This window comes from Adiantum capillus-veneris, chromosome 23, assembly GCF_014529385.1.
Source record: "Adiantum capillus-veneris isolate H3 chromosome 23, ASM1452938v2, whole genome shotgun sequence".
Lineage (NCBI taxonomy): Eukaryota > Viridiplantae > Streptophyta > Polypodiopsida > Polypodiales > Pteridaceae > Adiantum > Adiantum capillus-veneris.
The window spans coordinates 16,160,881-16,182,114 of record NC_140953.1 but is presented as its reverse complement, the minus strand read 5'-3'; the positions used below and the strand labels follow the sequence as shown (position 1 = coordinate 16,182,114).

General features: G+C 42.4%; 1 protein-coding gene and 1 pseudogene across 1 annotated transcript; one reads left to right on the top strand and one right to left on the bottom strand.

Moving 5' to 3' along the window:
- Positions 1 to 380: 380 nt before the first annotated feature.
- Positions 381 to 3,733, bottom strand: LOC147427458 (uncharacterized; annotated as a pseudogene).
- A 4,911-nt stretch (positions 3,734 to 8,644) lies between these two features.
- LOC147427457 (uncharacterized) lies at positions 8,645 to 9,385 on the top strand. Its single transcript, XM_086496403.1, has one exon. The coding sequence runs from the start codon at positions 8,645 to 8,647 to the stop codon at positions 9,383 to 9,385; it is 741 nt and encodes a 246-aa protein (XP_086352529.1).
- Positions 9,386 to 21,234: the final 11,849 nt, after the last annotated feature.

The following is a 21,234-nucleotide window of genomic DNA, read 5'->3' as shown; positions in this document are numbered from 1 at the left end:
ACCAATGAAAAACATTTCCAACATGTCAACTACAATTCAATACTCCGATAAGGAAGAAGGAGTCTAGAATAGATCCAGTCGTCTCCTTCAAACATCAAAACATGGCGACCCATGAAGGCAGCAGCCAACCCAAACGTTCCCGTGCCTGCAAAGATGTCAAGCACTGTGTCTTCAATGCAACTAAACAAGGATATTATGTACTTTGCCAACTTCTTGCCACGCTGAGTCCCACCTCGCCAAGGCTTTCCCTTGCATACTGAAATATCCTCAAGGGGAACCCTGCATGATAGAGCAGCCATAAAATTACACATTGTTACCTTCATGCACATTCTTTCAAGATTAAATGTCCTATGCATAGATTCAAAGCATCAATTAGGTTCCTACACATCATATATTATGTCCTTTGCTGATTGAAAACCCTCGCCCAGGTCCATCTTTGCTAGTTGGTCCTCATGTACATCAAGAGTTGTGATTGGGGTGGATGATCTCACAAAGACCGATAGCATTAAACAAGACACCTAAAAGCACAACCACTCCAAATCATAAGAAGATATATCACTCAATACTTGGCCACAAACAACAACCCAAACCAAATGGAGGGAGACTCACATGCATGACAATGTGCCCGATTTTGGTTCCAATTGGTGGAGTGCAATGGACAATCTGTCATCGAAACATTGCAAACCCCAATCTGGTCTCTATGCGCTCAATAGACACTCCTTCCTCCATTGGATACAAGCAAACTAGATATCCCAAGTCAGAAAGGTAGAGGTCTGCCAGCTTGAAAGTGCTCTCAAATGTCATTGGGCCAAGCCTGTTCCACCCCAGAACCTTCTTCTGGGAAAATCCTTCCACCGCTACATTAGAAGGAAAGTCAACAATTATTAGATCAACACAGTTGTCTACTTGCTTCCCTTTAATCCTCCCTACGCTGCAGACAATAGTCAGTGCCTCAGATACACTAGAGGTCAGCTCCTCTCTCTCGATTGGTTTAGTCATTGCCTTCCACAAGTCCTCCACCTGAACATGAAAGCAAAACACATTGCCTGCACACAACTCTTCTTTTAGGCGCCGCCACGTATTTGATAGTACCAAAGACATTTCTATCTTTTAGCCTTACCTGCTGGTTTCAATTTAGGTGGAACATAAGTGCCCTTGCTGCTGGACGCTCCTAAGGTGATTGTCCTTTCCATTTCAGGCTGCTGTTGTGCCACCAAGTATTTATTAACTATTTCTTTGCCGAGGTTTACTGGCATTGGAGGCCTCTTGCCACTACTCCTAGATACTGCTGACCCAGTGGAGGCAAAGTGAGATATTGAGTCCCCCCCTCGCTCTTGATGTTTTGTTGTCCCCATTTGCAATTGTGTCTTGTGCAAGTCATACAACTCTAATTCCTCCTCTGGTGCCCATTGACCAAGCAAGTCCAGCCACCAAGGGCACTGCCTTGTCTCCACCTCACTCAGATGCTACATTAAATGTGCACTTGTCATGGGCCATGAAAACATTATTTGCAAGAGGAGCTCATTGAATCATCAAAGAGCTATACTTACCCTACCAAGTTTCACATCTTGGTACATGTAAACCGGTTGGTCCTCCTGTTTCCAAACGTACTCCATGGCAGGTATTTCTGCTATATGTTTCTCAGCATGCTCTTTTTGGAGCCATCTACAAGAGATCAAACAGATGAAATGAGCCTCTACACCAATATAGTAAATGGAAGAAACAACAAAAGAAAGAAGTTGCACCTGTAAAGCACCCATGTTGCAGCTGTCTTCAGGCCGGGCTGAAGATCATCAGGCTCATTAGAAAACTTTATTCCCCCTCATTAGTCTTGAAAGCCTTTCGAAAGAACCTCATTCTACATAGTTGTACGTATGAGTTCCAACGAGATTCAGGAGGTGGAGGCACATGATCGACTTCCCTTATCTCTTGTATGAGTATACGACCATGGTCTGCCAATTGCAACCAAAAGAAATATATATGCAGCCAATCACGAACCTTAGCTTTGTCATTTGGGAGTCCCTCCAAAGTTCTCTGGTTTGCATTGTGGTTATCCAGCATGCGCACAATCTGAGCTTTATTAGCATCGCTAATCATTGATGATCCTATCATGTTCAGTTTCTCCTCAGTGGCAATGTGGGTGGATGGCTCATGGCAATGTGGGTGGATGGCTCATGCCAAGGCAATGACAACACAGCATTCCAATACTGCTCCCCATTGCTTGGGTCTGCAATCCTTGCAAACTTTGATGTCTTACCTCAATAAAGTGTCTCCACGTTCCTTATAATCTTGTCACGGCTACCTTTGTCATCAATAAGAAGCCCCTTTGACTGCTCTTCAATTTTTTGTTCCATGTCATCCTTGAAGATTAGCCAGGTCATGATTTGAATGGGCAATGAAAATCAGCTCTTCTTACCCCGACCACCTTGAATCCTCATCTCTGATTCCACCCATGCTTTGTCCTCTTCTTCCAGGTAGGACAAAAGTGTGCTCTTGTTAGACTCACCTAGCTTCCTAAGCTGGAAGAGTCTATCCCCAAATGTGGTTGGCACAAAGGCAAACTCGTTTATCCTATGTCAGACAAACATCAAAGAAAAAGAAATTTATTAATGGCAGTTCATTCACAGTAAATTTATTAATGGCAATTCATTCACAGTAAAGACCAATGGAGCTTACTTGTTTAAGCGTGACAGGGAGAAAAGTAATTCTCCAACATCTTGCTTCCTAAACTCTAGAAAATTGCATAAAACACTACAATGCTTGCTTGTTCCAGAGGATTGTGCTGAGGACAAATCAATACAAGTTTTACAATCAGCTATTCAGGAAATTCAAAATGGCTAAATATGATCTTACCCTCAGCTATGCAAGCCATCCATGCTCGATGTCTGCTGTTCCCATCCAAGATATGCAACATTCTGCCTGTAAGATAGGGACCCCACTCCTTGCTCTGAAGCAATTCCTCCTCGTACCTCTGGTTCAATTCCTTCCACCCATCATCCCAACTCTCATGCATTGAATCTATTAACAAAGTCTGTTCTCCCTCCAAATCATAGATACTGACAGTGAAGGCCCCTTTGCTGGGAATATAGCCACCCATTTTCTTGAAGCTCCTTGACACAGTCCTCTCTGTAAGTGGGCTAATCTTCCTAATTGCCTCCGTTGGAAGCATTCTACACAGTGGGACCATAGGGGGTGGTTGGACGTGCTTCACTTTGATCCTCTCCAAAAATGCCTGTGGCGTTGAAGTTTCCAAAATTTTTCCATAGATCTCTATCTTTTTCTTTCTTGTGGTAGCCGGGTCTAAGGTAGTGGCCTAGGTGGAGACACTCTCAAACTGACCATCATCATCCGCCTGGTCAGGCCCAGCTACACTAGCAGCTACTAATTCTTGGGCTTCTTCGGAAAATTCATCCTGCTCCCCTGAGCCATCGTCAGTTCCAACAACAACACCCACAACTTGGTCTGGGTTAGGAATCGCTTCCATGACAACATCAATAGGGTCGGCATGCTTCTCTGGGGACACCTCATCTTCGTGGTCAGGATTGCTTCCTTGGAGGGATGTGGTAGCTTGATCTAGTGTATTGAGAAAATCACCCCTTCTTGAGGAAGTCCTTGAGCTACCTGCTCTGCTAACAGCCTGTAAAATTTTCCTCTTTTTAACCATTGGAAGTTCGGATTCAACAACTAAGCAACATTTAGCTTTCATGCAAACTGACCTTGTCACCCATGACATCTAGTTAGTATAACCCGACAATACCAAAGCTAACCACACAGTGCTTGTCAAGTCGTTCAAGACCATTGGCCCACACACACAAGTGATTGTCACAAAGTCATTGCCCCCTACACACACAAGTGCCTGTCACAAAGTCGAGGCTGACCCGTCATCACGGAAAAGGTAAAACAGGGCGGCTCCACTGTAAATATAATTAAAATAGGGTGGCTTTTTGAGATAGGGTGCAATTTTGAGAACTGGTCCATTGTATCCAGCCCATTCAAATTCCTCCAGCTAGCAATAGATGCATTGGTATGAGCAAAAGAAAACTACGACTAAAAAACACAGATCATCAAACACTCAAAGACCCAAGCTCATTTTCATCGGCATCAAACCTCCAAGTCATCAAGGCATCAAGACAATGGAAGAAGGTCATAGGTAAAACCTAATGTCGGACAACCCTTCGTTGCTCCATGGCGCCTTTCCAAGGTGGACAGACTGCAAAAACGTCTGGGATGTCTTTGATTGTTCAAATGCGCTCAGCGCACTTGAACAATCAAAGATTATTCACTAATCACTTCTCGCAGAGATGCATGTTTTTAAGCTACCATGTCATAGTTTATAAGCTACCAGGTCATAGTTTATAACATTTTATTCCTATCTAAATGCAAGCCATTGCTATCCTGCAAACCATAGCCATAGTTTGACCACAATGCTCTGATTAGCATTAGCATTTTGCGAACATTGGTAAGAACTAGATACGACTGATGCAGCCTTCGATTTGCAATATCCTTTCAACACAACTGGAGTCTGGTGATCTTAATAGAGCATAGCATAAATAGATAACTTACCCTCTTTACCAGCTGATCAAGAGATCCATAACTACATTCTAAATGTGCTTAAAGTCATCTGAGATATGCAAACCTACGCTCACTCGAATTAATGGAGGCAAGAAAAGCCATGCTGCAGAGAAGTATACGAAGGCTAAGGTGCACACGATGGCGCTTTGAGGTTCTGAGTCGGCCTCATCAGACACACAGAACATGGGAAGTGAACTTTCAAAAACCGAGTATGCTGATTTTGCTGAGTTTTAAGGTTAGAAAATTGAGCATGAATTTCAATGCTTGTTCAAGTGCGTTGAGCGCACTTGAACAAGCAAAGAAATTCATGATGGCTGACTCACTTTGCTGCGTGGTGAAAACGCCTTGAGGGGGCTGCATGGCATGAGAAATGCCTTCTTCATCTCCACCCAATCTCCACCTGTTTGCCTACTCTATTTGCAACTTTGCTTCGTCAAATGATCACCTACCCTGGGCGGCCACCTGAGCTCTGCTTCGTCAAATGATGACGTGAGCTTTGACCTAATCTGTGCGCTCTGCCATGGAAGACTACAATTTCTTTGTCTTTGTCGAAGATGATGGCGATGACATGGCAGGGCTGGTTCTGTTTTCTCTGCAGTTTGTGGAGCCAAGGTAGCTAGGCACGTATTGCAAGGCAGATAGCTGCGTATTGCAAGTCAGCTGGGCGCGTATTGCAAGGCAGGAGCAGGGATGCGAGAAGGAAATTCGTAGAGCCTGTCCGATAGAGAAGGAAATTCGTAGAGAAGGAAATTCGTAGAGCATGTGCAAAGGGAGGGAGGGCATCCTCTGTCCAATAGGGAAACTGGTAAAGGCATGAGTGCAAAGCAAGGCAGGGAGCAGCGCCTCCTCTTGCAAGCAAATGGGACGAGGCTGGGTGAGGGATGTATTGAGAGCTCGTGGGAACACCTTGTAGGAAAAAACCCTTGGGCGGCCACGTTTCTTCGCCCGTCCTCTTGAGTGACCTGTAATTCTTTTCTGCAGTTCTCCTTGACCTTGCCCTGCGATGTCACTCAGGGGATGTCATACCTTGCTTACGAGATCCTTCCTTCATAGAATGTACGTAGCCCTGTGCGACTAGCTTCCCCCTGGACAGACCAACGACCCGCCTTAATTACTTGATTACTTGATTTTACTTGATATAGCCGCCTTAATTACTTGACCCGCCTTAGTTAATAGCGGGTCCCTGGCCTGTAGTGTATTCTAAGAGGCATGTAGTGTATTTTAAGAAGCATGTAGTGAATTTTGTGTATTTTTTGGAGCACTGGCCTGTTCGCTGGTTTTTCTAAAATTAATTTTTTCATTTTTATGCAAAAAATTAGATATTTGATTATAGGTGCACTGCCAAAATCTTATTGGGAGACCTCAATGGTGCTGCAATTGAAGTCCCTTTTCTCGATGGGGTAGCAATTGTTTCTACCTCATCTATGCATCGAAATCTGGTCTCTCGAGCAAGCTCCAGTGAAATTGGAACGGTTCAGTTGCAGGTATTGGCAGAGTGTGATGGGGTTCTGCAACCAGTGTCTGTTTTGCAAAGGAGACTGGGGCTTGATGATGATAGCTACTTTCTTCTCAGCTGTGATTTGTCACAATACTATATTGCAAGCTTGCATTCTACCAAAGTAGAGTGGGAGCTTGGTGCCTCCAATCTTTCCCCAATGTTAGTTGGTACACACTTGTAAATCCATGATTTATTGGATTTCTTGTTGACCTATTTCTTCTGTTTGGTGCAGTATTTTGGAGGAGGAAATTAGAGACAACACTCCTTCAAACAAACTTTTTAACAATCCAACCCCGGGTAGTGCAAAGCCAATTGAAGTGGAGGATGATGATTTGTCATCTAATATATCATCCTTCGAGATTGTCAGACAGTTGACTCCAAATGACATTCTCCGTAGAGTTATAGCAAAGTGCACGCTGTTGGGGAGGGTCCGTGAGCTGCCTGCAAAAATCCCAAATAACACAATCTTTGAATTGGTGGATGGATGTCAAATGGAGGGCATGGAGCAGAAGTACGACGGTAACCTCTGGACCAAACCTCAAACTCAGACAAGGGCCCTCAATGACTTGACTCTTCGCAAAAGCATGTGTGGTGGTTCACTGAAATGTGTGAATGAGCGTTGTCCATTCTTTGCAAGGACAGGGTCAGCCAACAAGCTTCATTGGTGTGGTCAGATTCTTAAGTCTCCCATAGTTGGTAGCTATGCTTGCGGGAGCTTTGGTAATATAGAGTGTTTCTTTTGCAAGCATACCCCTCTTTGCATTGGGACATGTCCTGCCATTGCTTACTACTTTATGCCCAAAGGCACATCACATTCTCGACTTTTTATCCACTATGGGGAACACTCTCATGATGTTCGCAAAGGAATGTGCAGGAGTTCACTCAGGAATGTTCGTAAGCTTGTGTCTCAGGTTGTTAGCATGGATCATAGTGCAGGGCCAAGGAGAGTACAAATGATAATTGGAAAGGAAATGGTACTTCGTGCTTTCACAGATCAGGACAAGGGACCATCTGAGTTTATGTCTGAGCAGGAGTTGAGAGAGATGTCAAGAGAAATGGATGCATTGGTGAACCTTAAGAAGTAGGTTCAACTAATTGTACTACTCTTGACAACTTGACATTGATTTGTGCTAATCTATCATGGTTCTACTTGACAGGTTGAAACAAATGGTAGTGCAAAGTAGACGAGCAAATAGACCTGCAGGTGATGGGTTTGAGGCAATTCTTGAGTTGAAGAGAAAATGTCATTTTGAATTCTTTCATGGTTCTCGATTCCCACTACAAGCAAATTCAAGGGACGAGAGATGCTTTCTATTCAAAATGTCCACAACCGGTGAAGGATCGGGGATTAGCATAGTGAAAAGGATGGACACTGTTGGTACCAGTGATCTTAGGAAATCTTGGGTCTGTTTTGATCACGTGCAGAGAATTGAGGGTGGCTAGCATACCATGGGGGCGCATGTCTATGATCACTTGTAAGTATTGATTTGACCTAGCTCAGTGATGTAAATTTTGTGGCTAATTTCCATTTCACCATGTTTGTGCAGTGTTGCAGAGCTGCTTACAATTGCCACTTGTGAGTTTAGAGAGGAGGACGAGGTGGTGCAGATTATGTTCTGGGAGAACTTAGTAAGGGTCGTGATAGAGCATGGTGGTAGAAAACCGCAATTTGCAGGGTTCATGGCTGATGAAGCAGGTGCAAATTGGCGTGCAGTGAGAGCTGTGTTCAATGATGGAAAGGAGATGGTTAGTCGAGAGAGATCTTGCCTTTTCCATTGGAAGGAAAGCCTCAGAATTCATACAGATCGATATATTGCATCACCCTTTAGGGCCACCCATCTAGACATGTGTGAGAGCTGGAGAAATGCATCTACTAGGTCTGATGCACTTGAGCATTTTAGGCGAATAAGGGCATGGTGGACAACAGGGAAGGCATTGGATAGCTCAATTCGGAAGCTTGAGAGTTGGCTTGGTTGGTGGCATCACAGGGCTAGTCGTTGGGGCAACGTTGTGCTTGTGGACAATGAGCCCATAGCCAATGCATTGGTGCCAAGGACTAATCTTTCAGAATCTAAGCATGGTTCATGGCTCGCTGGAGAGGGGTATAAACATAAAATTAGTATGTATGATGCATGCATCACCGGCCTTGTCAATGCGTACATTCAATGTGCAAGGCAGCTTGCTTTCTTTGAGGGGAAACTGATTGGAACGGGGCCCACTCTAGAGGTGTTGATCGATAGAGCAATATCACGACATGCCAAAACACCATCACCGGTTGAAACTACAAAGGTAGTGGATGATGCAATTTATGGGACTCCAATGTTTTCGCAACGAATTAACTTTAAAGGTGAAAAGAAGACCCCTCGGGTCAAGAGGTCACTGGATAAAGAGGACAACAAAGATGAAGCAAGGTGCATCCATCGTCCGGAGTACAACTATGTCACAGTAGACAGACAAGAAGCTATCATTCATGGAAAGGGTAAAGTAGGAGACAATGCTGAAAGCCTATTGCATGATCTTGAGGCATGTGAGGTGGAAGTGCATCCCACCATGTGGGCATTGAGGAGAGTGCCGATGGCGAGTAGGATCAAGTGTAGCAACTGGGCATCTGGAAAGAAATGTGATGCACTTGGTCGCGGGGGTGAGATAGCACCGTGCTTCTGGAGTGACTGCCAGATGGTCCAATGGAAGAAGGAGAAGTTTTGCTACTTTTGCAACACAAATGTCATACATTGCTGGAACATTAGTAAGGTTGTGCTACATGCTCCTAGTAGTCTTCCCACAATTTGGCCGATTGAAAAAGGGACACACATGAAGATAGTAGAGGCAAAGAAGTTAGTGGTTGGAGGATTTGACTTTGGTTTTCCATTGACACAAATTCAAGCAGTCATTGATGCCACAACCCCACTGACAAGTGACCCAAATGTAGAGGAGAGGCAGCGCCTTCCTTACAGACCAGGTGTGTCAAAGCTTGCATATACACAAGTAACTTATGCATTGACTCGAAGAATGCATGTGGAAGATACTGTGGTGAAGAAGATTGGCATTGAAGAGGTGTTCAAACTGAAGGTGTGGAACTCAGCGGATTCAGATCCAAAGCTGATTGATGTTGTGGTTCGAAAGAATCCATCGTGCTCGTGCAAGGAATTTCAAGAACGTGTTTCTTTGAAGAAAAGATATCTTGCATGTTCACACTTATACTATGTGTTCCTGATAACTCTTGGTCAAGATGTGCACGTTAGCATGCATATTCACCAAAGCAAAATAGCTCCCAATATTGTGCATGATATGCTCACACATGCTAAACGAACCTAAGCAGGTTGAAGGCTCAAAGGTTTTTGTGACGATTATTTATGTCCATCTCGCAAGGGTTTAAAACTAATAATATCTTAGTTCTTCAATGTGTCTATTATTTATGTCCATCTTGCAAGGGTTTAAAATTAAGAATCTTTGTTCTTCAATGTGTTGACCCAAAGAAATATTTTTATGAAAAAAATATAATTTCATATAATTTTAATTCATTTTGACATCTACATAGCAACATTTTTGTGAAAAAGATATGATTTCATCTAAATTTATTTGATTTCAACTCTCTCTCTCTCTCTCTCTCTCTCTCTCTCTCTCTCTCTCTCTCTCTCTCTCTCTCTCTCTCTCTCTCTCTCTCTCTCTCTCTCTCTCTCTCTCTCTCTCTCTCTCTTTGACTCTCTCTCTGTGAAAGAACCTTAAGAGCCGTGCTCACTGGCTTTGTTGCAAATTTGCAAAATTGATCATTTGCTCATTTTTATGAAAAAATATAATTTCATCTCATTTTGACATCTACAGAGCAACATTTTTGTGAAAAGGTATAATTTCATCTAGTTTTATTTCATTTCAACTCTCTCTCTCTCTCTCTCTCTCTCTCTCTCTCTCTCTCTCTCTCTCTCTCTCTCTCTCTCTCTCTCTCTCTCTCTCTCTGAAAAATAACCTTAAGAGCCTTGCTCACCGGCTTTGTTGCAAACTTGCAAAATTGATCATTTGCTCATTTTTATGAAAAAATATAATTTCATCTCATTTTGACATCTACAGAGCAACATTTTTGTGAAAAGGTATAATTTCATCTAGTTTTATTTCATTTCAACTCTCTCTCTCTCTCTCTCTCTCTCTCTCTCTCTCTCTCTCTCTCTCTCTCTCTCTCTCTCTCTCTCTCTCTCTCTCTCTCTCTCTTTGACTCTCTCTCTCTCTGAAAAAGAACCTTAAGAGCCTTGCTCACCGGCTTTGTTGCAAACTTGCAAAATTGATCATTTGCTCATTTCTATGAAAAAATATAATTTCATCTCATTTTGACATCTACAGAGCAACATTTTTGTGAAAAGGTATAATTTCATCTAGTTTTATTTCATTTCAACTTTAAAGTTCTCTGTGTGTGTCTGTGTGTGTGTGTGTGTGTGTGTGTGTGTGTGTGTGTGTGTGTGTGTGTGTGTGTGTGTGTGTGTGTGTGTGTGTGTGTGTGTGTGTGTGTGTGTGTGTGTGTGTGTGTGTGTGTGTGTGTATGTGTGAAAGAACCTTAAGGGCTTTGCTCGCTGGCTTTGTTGCAAACTTGCAAAATTGATCATTTGCTTGCCTAGTTGTGCTTGCTTCACGGCCATCCCCAAATGGAAACTAATAGTGATTCTTCTTGGTCGCAGCATTCAATTGCTTGTAGTTTCCCATTCTTCTTAGGGGTTATGACCACTGGTGAGACCCACTTTGACTCTTTCATAGGGTATATGATGCGTGCATCCAGTAACTTATTGATCTCCTGCGAAAGGGCCTCCTTTTGGATTTCCCCTAGTCTTCTCAGCTTCTGTGCTTTAGGCCGACGCCCTTCCTTAAGAACAATCTTATGCTCTACCCCCTTGAGCCTTAGGTGCTTGTCATGCTTGATGACTAAGGTGCTTGAGTTGATTGATGACTAGGATGCTTGAGGTGCTTGTCATGCTTGAGATGCTAGGGTTGTACTTGAGGTGGGAACCCGTGGCCCAAGCTTGAGGGGCTTAAGGGCCAAACTTGTGGTGGGAACCAAGCCCAAGGTTGTGTGGCTTGAGGTGTGCAAAAGTCAATGCCAATCCCTACAAGGAGGGGGCAAGCCCTACATGAGGGGGGATGAGAGAGCACACACTCACACAAGGCATGCCTAGTACAAAGAAAGCAAAGGGGTCACTTGTCAAGTTCCTCCTCATGTTGCCATCATGGTATGCCTGAAGCCTATTGGTTGGCCACCCAAGGGGTCCAATGATAATTTAGGAGATTTAATTAACTTTCTTTGCATTTATCTAGTCCTCTCTCTCAAAGGGGGAAGGGGGAAACTTGTCCCAAGGCTACCCTTGTTGCTTGGTATGACTCCTGCTTATGATTGGCTAGGTTTGGAGGGGTCCAATGAGCTTCAAGCATGATCTACAAGCGGGGGTAGATCAAAGCTAGTAGGGGGCTTGCTTAGGGGGGTATACTCTCCCACACACACTCACACAAACTCTCATTGTGTTAAGTGCAAAGTGCAAGAGCTCCCTCTTCTTCTCCAAGCAAGTAGAGAGGTTGAGAGCCTAGACCAACACTCTTGGCTATCGAGTGCAAATCCAACCAAGATCCATGCTTCAATGCTTAAGCTTGCCATCTTCTCTATCTTCATTACTATGCTATTATGTATGCTAGCAAGAAGAGTGATGATAAGTGAGGGACTAATTCTTTCTCCTATTAAATGTTTCTTCTTCCTCTTCCCTACTGTCATTCCCTGCTAGCTCTCTCCACCTTTGAAGGTGTTTGAGGTCTTGGGACTGAGGCTTGGGATAGTTAATGATTTCCTCAAAGTTTATGTTATGCTCGTGATGCATGAATCTTTCCATCTTCATTGCATCACCTAGGTCACAAGGAACACAAAGCTTGTATTGTAATAAGTCTCTCTTGATGGGACAAATGCCTATTGGAGGGGGGGACCGGCTTCACATAAATCCGGTCCTCCAATGTTGTGATGTTCTCTAAATTCTATCTCTTGCAAAAGTATTGTTCATGCCAAGTTAATCAAATGCTATGTTTATGTTGCTACCATCAATTATGTTCATACACTACTCTCACAAAGTAATTTCTCAAAAGTACTCTCATTAATTTCCACTACTCTCAAGTTAATAGGCCAATTCCATTACATAGAGAGTGGTGGAGTGGGCAGCCATGGAGGAGGGGAGAAGCAATGTGGAGGCATGTATTCTTGAGTGTTCTCTCTTTCCCTCTCCTACTCTTATCAAGGCCTCTCCCTCTCACTAGCGTGTCAAGGTTTTCATGGAAAAATGTTGATGCAGGGAACATGGCTTGCATGGCTTGCATGGGGGATTATGAAACAGAGAGGTGAGAACCGCTACTTGCGCACAAGAAGTGGGGGAATCACCCATCACGATAGGGAGCATGGGTGGGCATGATGGGTGCGCAATGGTGAGAGAGAAGTTTTTTACTCTGCTGCCATGTGATTTGACAACTACACATGATTCCATCTCTCCTGCTCTCTCTCGTGTCTCTGTGCACTATCGCCATGTTTCTTTCCTCAAATTTTTATGATGGGTGCCCTAATTTGGGAACCCCCACCCAATTAAGGGCATTAGCCCATGGCAAAAGTTGATCAACTTTGTTCGACAATTTTGTGCACGGCTCGACACTCCACCAGCCGCCGACACCAATGGGAAAGTGGAAGCTCAAAAACTAAAATGAGACCATCTCATGCACCAATAGTAGGATTTGAACTCGAGCGCCTAGCTTATGAATTCAAAGACGTACCAATCAAGCAAGGCCGGTGTGCACTAGCCATGCAAGGCATGCGAGCAACAGCATACACAACATGCAAGGCATGCGAGCATTATGATACACAACAACTTTGGCACCAACCAAGTCGGCTATCTTGTTCGCTGCAGGAAGTTTTACACGAAGTTGCCAGGTAAAAGCATGAAGCTGGACTATCAAGCAAAGGATTCATGCAAAGAGGAGAAAGCCTCCGCTCCATATATTATTGCTAAAAGGAAATTTCTTTTTGAATCGAATCATATGGGCTCCAAGATAGAGACGATGGATAGGACTAAATCGGGTTTTGTCGATGCTCCTCAACCTTGAACAAGTGAATTCTTTTTTTTATCAAAACCAATTACAATCATAGTTGATGTAGGTCATCAAGGTTGCCAATAAATATAGGCTAGTCACAGATGGCCTATGACTTGTATTGTAAGGCAACAAGGCTTCATATAAGGTTGCTCATGCAAAAATTTTGTGTAGCCAACGTCATGTGGTTGGGCTACAAGTCAGGGCTTATTCCACCCTTTGACATGCAAAGACAAGTGCAGGCAAGGCCTGTGACTTGTAAGGTCAAGCATTTTGAATTTTGTAGGGCATGGCTCCCAAGTAGGTTTATTGCAATCAATCGAGGCAGTAAAAAACGGCCATGATCAACCCATTGTTGACATGCATGTTCGGAAAAATTTTCAAAGGTACTTAGTAACATATTCATGCAAGCAGTATTGGACATTATTCTTTGTTTATGCAATTACTTTTAATATTTGTTATGCTTTTAGTGTGGCACCATCCTCGACAAGGTTAAAAAATGCCAAGATTAATTTCTAATAACTCTAATTAATATGGCAATGCCATAAGATGCACCACTGTACATCAATTTTCACTAGGGAGAAAGGCTCCATACAACGATGCTTCAAACTGACTTGTGTATTAAATTGGCCAGTATCTCTTTGATATGTCCTCTTTGTACTATCAAGAGGAGAGGAGAAGCAAGGCTTCCGGGAGCATGTCTCCATATATATGTATATGCATTGGGTGCATAATCACTCCAAAGCAATTACAACTTGCTAGAGTGTAGGCAAAATAAGTACACAAAGTACATTGACAGTGCAATCATGCCACAAGATGCTCCAGCTTCTAATGCTAGGGGTGCTGGTTACAAAAATTGGAAAGTGCCTTACAGTTAAGTTTCAACTTTGAACTTATTTCATTTTTTAGGATTTTCTACAATGCCAACTTGACAAGCAAACATTGCTTCGGTCAAGCAAATTTTGGCAGCTCGATGACATTTGATAGCTAGGCTTCAGGAGCTATCTCTTGTACTATTGGGCAATCTCATGGTTTTCAATAAGTTGCAAGATTTGGCAAGGTTGTTTCTCTATAAAAGATTGACAATGTCAATTCTCTTTTGCTTTGACATTTGTGTGTCAACCCAAGGCACCTATTAGCTAAGAGCAATCAGACTCCGTTCTTCTCATCTCCTAGATGAACTTATGCGAAGCAAAGCTTCACTTTAGGGAATTTTTCCTAGAAGCTTCCAAAGTTTGGAATATGCTAGTAGCATATGAATGTGGGGAAACTTGGCAACACATCTACTTGATTTTTATTGGAGATTGGTATGAGCCAAGCCATGAGGGCATACAAGGTACATCCGATAGGACTAACTTTCTCGATATACATGGCTACGAGCCACATTCAAGTAAAGGCAACTGTTCTCAGAGGGGTGACAAGGTTAGAAAATTTCAAATTCTACTTGTATTTCTTTCTTTCAATAATCATTTGAATAAGATTTACCTATTGTGCAAGGCAAAGTGCTTTGACACATTTATTGCAAAGCAAGGCTTCTATTCCGTGCCACCGTACTATCCATTGACTTAGGATCAAGGATATTGGCACATATGTTTGGCAATAAAAGGATAAAAGCTCATAGTTATGGTTTTCAATGACCAACTATGATGTAGCCATGCCAGTACTATGAGACAGAGGGGACTAGGGCCTACAACTCTCCACCCATCCATGCCTCATAAAGGCCCTGCCTTGATAGTATATGGCCGCCTTGACCGCATGGCTCCATGTTGGCCCTTGGCCTACTTAGTCCTACCCTAGTCCTTACATTACTCCTCCCTTGGAGAAGCATTTTTGTCCTCAAAAATAAAAGTGGTTATATCTTCATAAGAGCACTAATGTTTTCCATAGTGGAATCCTTCATGGATCCAACTATTCGTTTGATCAGAATACAGTTCAAAAAGAGGCTCAATGAAACCAAGACTAACAACTTGATTGTTCACATTGTCGTCCCTTTGCAACCGTTTTGTATAACCAGCCTATATCCACCAACATAGTGTGTGGACTCTATTTATAACTCACATGAGCATGCTAAACAACTTATCACAACAAATATGTACTCAAAAGAGTACCTCTTTTCACTTTCCATGAAAGGAACATGCTGGCATAACTCATCAGCCAAGCTGAAGTCCTGGACTTGTTATCTTCTTGTATCAGTAAACAACCCCACCATAACTAGTGTTCAAGGTTGAGAACCTGACTTATACATGAACATACTAAACCTAGTCCCAAACATGCTTTAGCTTATGGTAATCAAACTCCAACTAGAGCAACTAAATTTCTTTCTAATTGGATTGCTTGGTGCTAAAGTACGTACTTTGCATATCCTTTAGCACAAAATTACACTGTGTAATCTGCATATCCCCTTGGATACTGACAGTAGTAAGGTGTGTTTCCCCATGGTTTATAGAAAGTCTTCCAAAAGGACTGGTAAATAGGGATCATCGTTCCTTACAACATTGCTAAGAAATCAACAATGTTATAATATAACCATCTTGGTTAGCTTGAAAGATCAACAATCATGCAAACCAATCCATAACCTCTATTGGTGATTGTTAGATCTATGTCATGAATGTGCATGCCGTTCAAAATCAGCCTTTGCTAAACACTAGGGCCCATAACACCTAGTGTGCATGCATTGAGCAAAAATATATCCGAACATGCATATCCATGTACATTCTTGACATTGGACCATAACAGAATGTGAAAATCAATCACACCTAGGTACCAATGAAACATGCTCATCAATAGAACAGAGACTTGCTACATGTATAAACGACTGCCCGTTGAAGTTGTTTAACAACACTTGTACCTTAACAAGTCTAACTATGTATCCGACAATTTTTGGCCATTGAAATTGTTCCTGATATGTGGTGCATAAATCGGTCTTATAAATAGATTTGACCAACACTTAGGGACTTCATTGTGACAAATAATAGAAATAGTAGGCGTCAATGTTAGTCCCAGAGACTCATATTCTCCACATGTAGAATATGTCTCAAGTAAGGATGTTCGAAAAAAGAACATCCTTCAATTACGAGATGTGCTTGTGTGTGGAGTTAATCTCAAATATGATGTGACATGCGTGAGAGGACCCTCATTAACCTTGCTCCACACTGGCTAGACCGAACTCCGTGAGTTTCTAGACCATGTTGTATCCCATGTGACTACATGCACCAAATCAAACCCTACAAATGGGTCCACAATTGTGTAATGCAAAAATGTATTTTGGGCACTATGGCCCAAAATTATTGGCTCTTTCATGACCTTGTCATCTCTCTGAAGAGAAGAAATGGATGAAAGTATTCAAGCTTATTCATCTGACTTGAAAATTCAAGCAAAACATATGCAAAAATGGAAATAAACCAAATCATATGCAGGAGGTTGAATATAACGTTCACTTACCTATAGTTATGTACACTTTTCAAACCTAAAAAATACAACTAGAAAGGTGACTTACCATAAATGATCCTCGAAGATGTAGTTATCGGTTACCTCTTAACCACTAAAGGAAAGATTAGTGAAAAACAGGCAATAGGAACTGGTAACCCTAGGTGTTGCCTTTGCAATTTAAACCCCTTGGTTAGCTTTTGGGTGTTTCCTTTGCAATCCGAACCCCTTGGTTAGCTTCTGCAATGTCAGACTGCTAGGTTAGACTTTCCATGGAAATTGCTCAAACTAGCATCCAACGGTGACAAACGTAGTCAACTGTGGTCGAAAGTTTTTGGATTCAACTCATAAAGTTGAATTTTTCCACTAACGTGGGTAGATTATAGACTTCTTTCCTTGAAATTACAGTTGTTTTGAGCTCAAATCATGCCTCTCAACACCTACAGAGTGATTGTGTATTAGCTGAGTCATACTCCTAACAAAACCACTCCTAGAGACATAATTGATGCTGCAACTAAGCAACAAATCTTCTGCATATGGAATTGTATTCACAAATAATTCATGAGATAATATTTTTTCTTTATGAACCGAGGAGAAAGATGTCAAATACCCCAAAGAAAAATAGTCATACAGGATTTTTCCACGTGGTTGCAGAAGAGACTACCTGTGTAGAGTCTCTCTTAATGCATGTCTTTCCATGAATCACCTGTTGGATATCTAGGCCATGCCTACTACTACCCATAAAAACTATTAGTGGGATTGGTTGCACCTTGTGCATAGAGCCAATAATGGAAAGTGCTCACCGATGTATACATATACAACGTTCGGAAGCCCATCCATCAGTCTCAATCATCTTGGACAAAGTAGCAGATGTTATTGCGAAAGCGTATACAATGATGGAGTAGACGTACTGCCATCATATTTGCATTCCATGCATGCATATCAAAAAAATGGATTGGTAAACCCTTCGCTTCAATAACAGTCTCAACCTTGTGAGCTATTGTGGTACATGCCTTGCACGATTACACTAGTATGGATACATCACAGTGCATTGTTGCTAGATTCAACTGTGAGCTTATATCCACTTAATTCTAATATGTATGCCATTTTATCCTTAACCTAAAGTCAAGTGATAGTTCTGTTAAGTATGGAACCTAATTTACCCCTTGTAATTTTCAATATTAAAAACGCACATATGTAAGGCCTTCATTATGAGGAGAGGCCATCGTGCATGAAGAAAAATCACTCGTCGTAATATTCCTTTTTGCCGAAATATTATGGCCGGACGGTGGCCGAAAACTGGTCGGAAAACTACCAGTCAGTTGGTCAGTTGGCCGATGGCCAATAGTCAATGATCGATGTGGCCGGTGGCCAATTTTAAATCGGACTCGTCTTCTCAAGGACGGCCACAAATGGGCGCATGCAAGAATTCAACTTAGACTTGTCCACACAACGGTAGATACACACGGTTGCCTCTCTGGGAGAGGGCAGTCCTTTTTCCTATAAAAGGAGGCCTTTTCTACACACAAAATGGATTGAAGAGGTGAATCATTGTGGTGCATCGTGAAGTTGATGTAACAAGGTGGGTGTGAGGTGGTGAGAGTGAAGCAAGCGGGAGCTCTATTAAGGGTATAATTCCTTTGTAACCTACTTCTTATTTGAAGTACTAAATCCATTGTGAGTGGCTCCTTTCCCATGGATGTAGCCCACATTGGGTGAACCACATATATCATGTGCTCTCTCTCTCTCTCTCTCTCTCTCTCTCTCTCTCTCTCTCTCTCTCTCTCTCTCTCTCTCTCTCTCTCTCTACTCTATAATCTCTCAAGTGTGAAAATTTCTCTCTCTCCATTATGTAAGCTACTATACTATCTACTTAGCTACGTCCTATCTCCTAGCAAGTTTCTTGGCACATAACAAAATCCTTGCTTCACATGAAGTTTGGCAAAGCACTTTGCATTGCATAGTAGATAAATCTTTTTGAAATGAAAGGTTAAATTGCAGAAAAAACAAGCATACCTTGAAATCTACTAACCTTTTTGCCCCTCTGGGATGAGTATCCATCACTTGAAAATGGCTCGTAGCCGTATATGATGAGAAATTGAGAGCTATACCCTACATGCCATCATGGCTTGGGTCATACCGACCTGTAAGGGAAAATCAAATAGAGATTGTGCCAAGCTTCTTGAAGTCCATATGATACTAGCATAGTCCAAAATTTGGAACCTTCTATGCAAGATTCCTTGAAGTGAAGCCTACCTTCTCATAAGTTCATCAAAAAGATGAAACAGAATTTATCCTGAGTGCTCATAGAGCTAATATGTGTTCCTATCGGCATACATATGGCCAAGCAGGAAAGAATCAACCTTGTCAAAATTTCATAGAGAATTGACCTTTCCGAATCATGCATCTTATTTAAAATCATGAGATTTCCCAATATTGATAGAGATGGCATCTACAACTTAGCTATCAAGTGTCATCTATTGCCAAACACTGCTTGATTGAAGCAACATTTTCTTGTCAAGTTGGCATTATGAAAATTCCTGCAAAACTGAATAAGTTCAAAATTGAAACTCAAAGTTAACATACTTACTGACTGCTTGTGACATCAAAAGTTATAGCATCCTATAGCATGATGTTTGACAATGGAGTGGGCTCCTAGCTATGGATGTTCATGTATGTCCCATGTGCTTTAAGTATAGATGTTGCATGCATTCTTGCAAGCTATAATTTATGTTGAGGAACAATGTCCCCCATGCATAAATATAGGTAGGGAGCCATGCTCCACAAAGCCTTTCTTTTCCCCTTCGCTCGATAGCACAAACGGATATATTAAGGAGATACTAAGGTGCCCAATTCTACCTGCTACTTGAACAATAAAGAGTCATGATGCCCAACCGTTGGCACCTCTCACCTCAGGTGTAACAAAGGCCTTGCCTTTGCATCACCACACCCTTGTCATGCTTTAATTTGAATAATTATGCAAAAAGTATTAAAATGCGGAAGTAAAATTGCTAATTCACTGTACTTACCGATCTGTCTTGAAAGGTATAAGATCTGTCCTCCTTGAGAGCTATGCTGAGAGAAACTTCACTGCTAGAAACCCTTGCTAGAGAGCTTTCTCGCATTAAACAACCCTGTTTGTCTAAGTGGTCTACATAGTAGCTTAAACAAGTGCCTTTATAGGCCATCAAAAACACAAAGCCTTGCTTGATTGTGATCTGCAAACCTAGCTTTGATCTTTGCAAATAGTATATTTAGCAAAAAGTTAGTGCTTATGGTAACTTCCACAAGGCTTGCTTGTGCTTGCAATACTAAAATTGCACATGGAAAAAAAATCCATGGCAGCACACACTTGTTGCATGTCATAACTATTCAGCAAATTATCACAAAATCAAAATCAGTGCATACCTCATGAAGTAATTGTGTCCACTTCTTGCCTAGGTCCTTGCCCAATTTACAGTCCAAGTATTGCGTGTCCGTGGTTGGTGCAACACGTCTTCATGCATCCTTTCAATTACCTTGAGTGGGCAACTATGACCATGTGATGCCTTTGGAAAATACTCAAGATCTCTGTTATTTTGGATAAATTACAGAAATTTGATGTTCTATCTTTGGCTTTGTTGCATTACTTGTGTATTCCTTGATTGCTTTGTTGAAATTGACATTGTAATAGAAAATTGCACCTCAACAATTCTTTGTAGCTCTTAGATGGCATTGCAGATCACATCGATCCTTCCCTCAGTCCTCAACACTTGCATGCATGTGGTCCTCGCTCTTGCATGCATGCTTTCTATATCCTGCTGCCCTGAACTGTGGAAAAGCCTCATAAATTGGGGAGGGATGCGCAAAATAGGGTACCCCTTTGCTAATAATATGCAGCCAACCCTTGCAGCCATGGTGGACTTTTGCAGTCGATGCCTGCATAGGGAAAATATGCTCGCAGGGCCGTTTTGGGTTTTCTTCTCCACATGCTACAGAATTGAAAAAGCTCCAAATCGCCAGGGCACTCCTCTTTGGAGCCAGCCTTGTTGTAAATGCCTCATGTCACCATGGAATACCTTCCCTTTCAAGAAACTGGTCCCACGGATCTCTTTTTGACAATCCTCGATTGAGCTCTATGTATCCAAGGGGGGATTCCCCTGCAGCCTTCACAACCCCTCCATCTCTTGCTTAGGGCACATGCCCGCGGCTTTAACAGATCCTCCTTGGCTGGTCCTCCCTCCAAGGGATCTTGCCCACGACCCGTCTCCATGGAACTTAGAGAGAGAGAGAGAGAGAGAGAGAGAGAGAGAGAGAGAGAGAGAGAGAGAGAGAGAGAGAGAGAGAGAGAGAGAGAGAGACAGAGAGAGAGAGAGAGAGAGAACACATGAACACATGAGCGCATGCACAGCCATGCAAGGCAAGTTTCCCCTCCTCCATAACTCCCCCTTCCCTGAGCTCTGGCACCAATATGATATAGAGGGGATTAGAGCCTACAACTCTCCACCCAACCATGCGCTATAAAGGCCCTGCCTTGCTAATATAGGGCCCCCTTGACCGCATGGCTCGGACCTAGCACGTCTTCTCTTTAGCCTAGGTGAGCTCCTCAGCTAGGGATTTCTTCTCTCCTTCCTTACGTGCTTTCATCCTAGCCTTTCTAGCTTTCC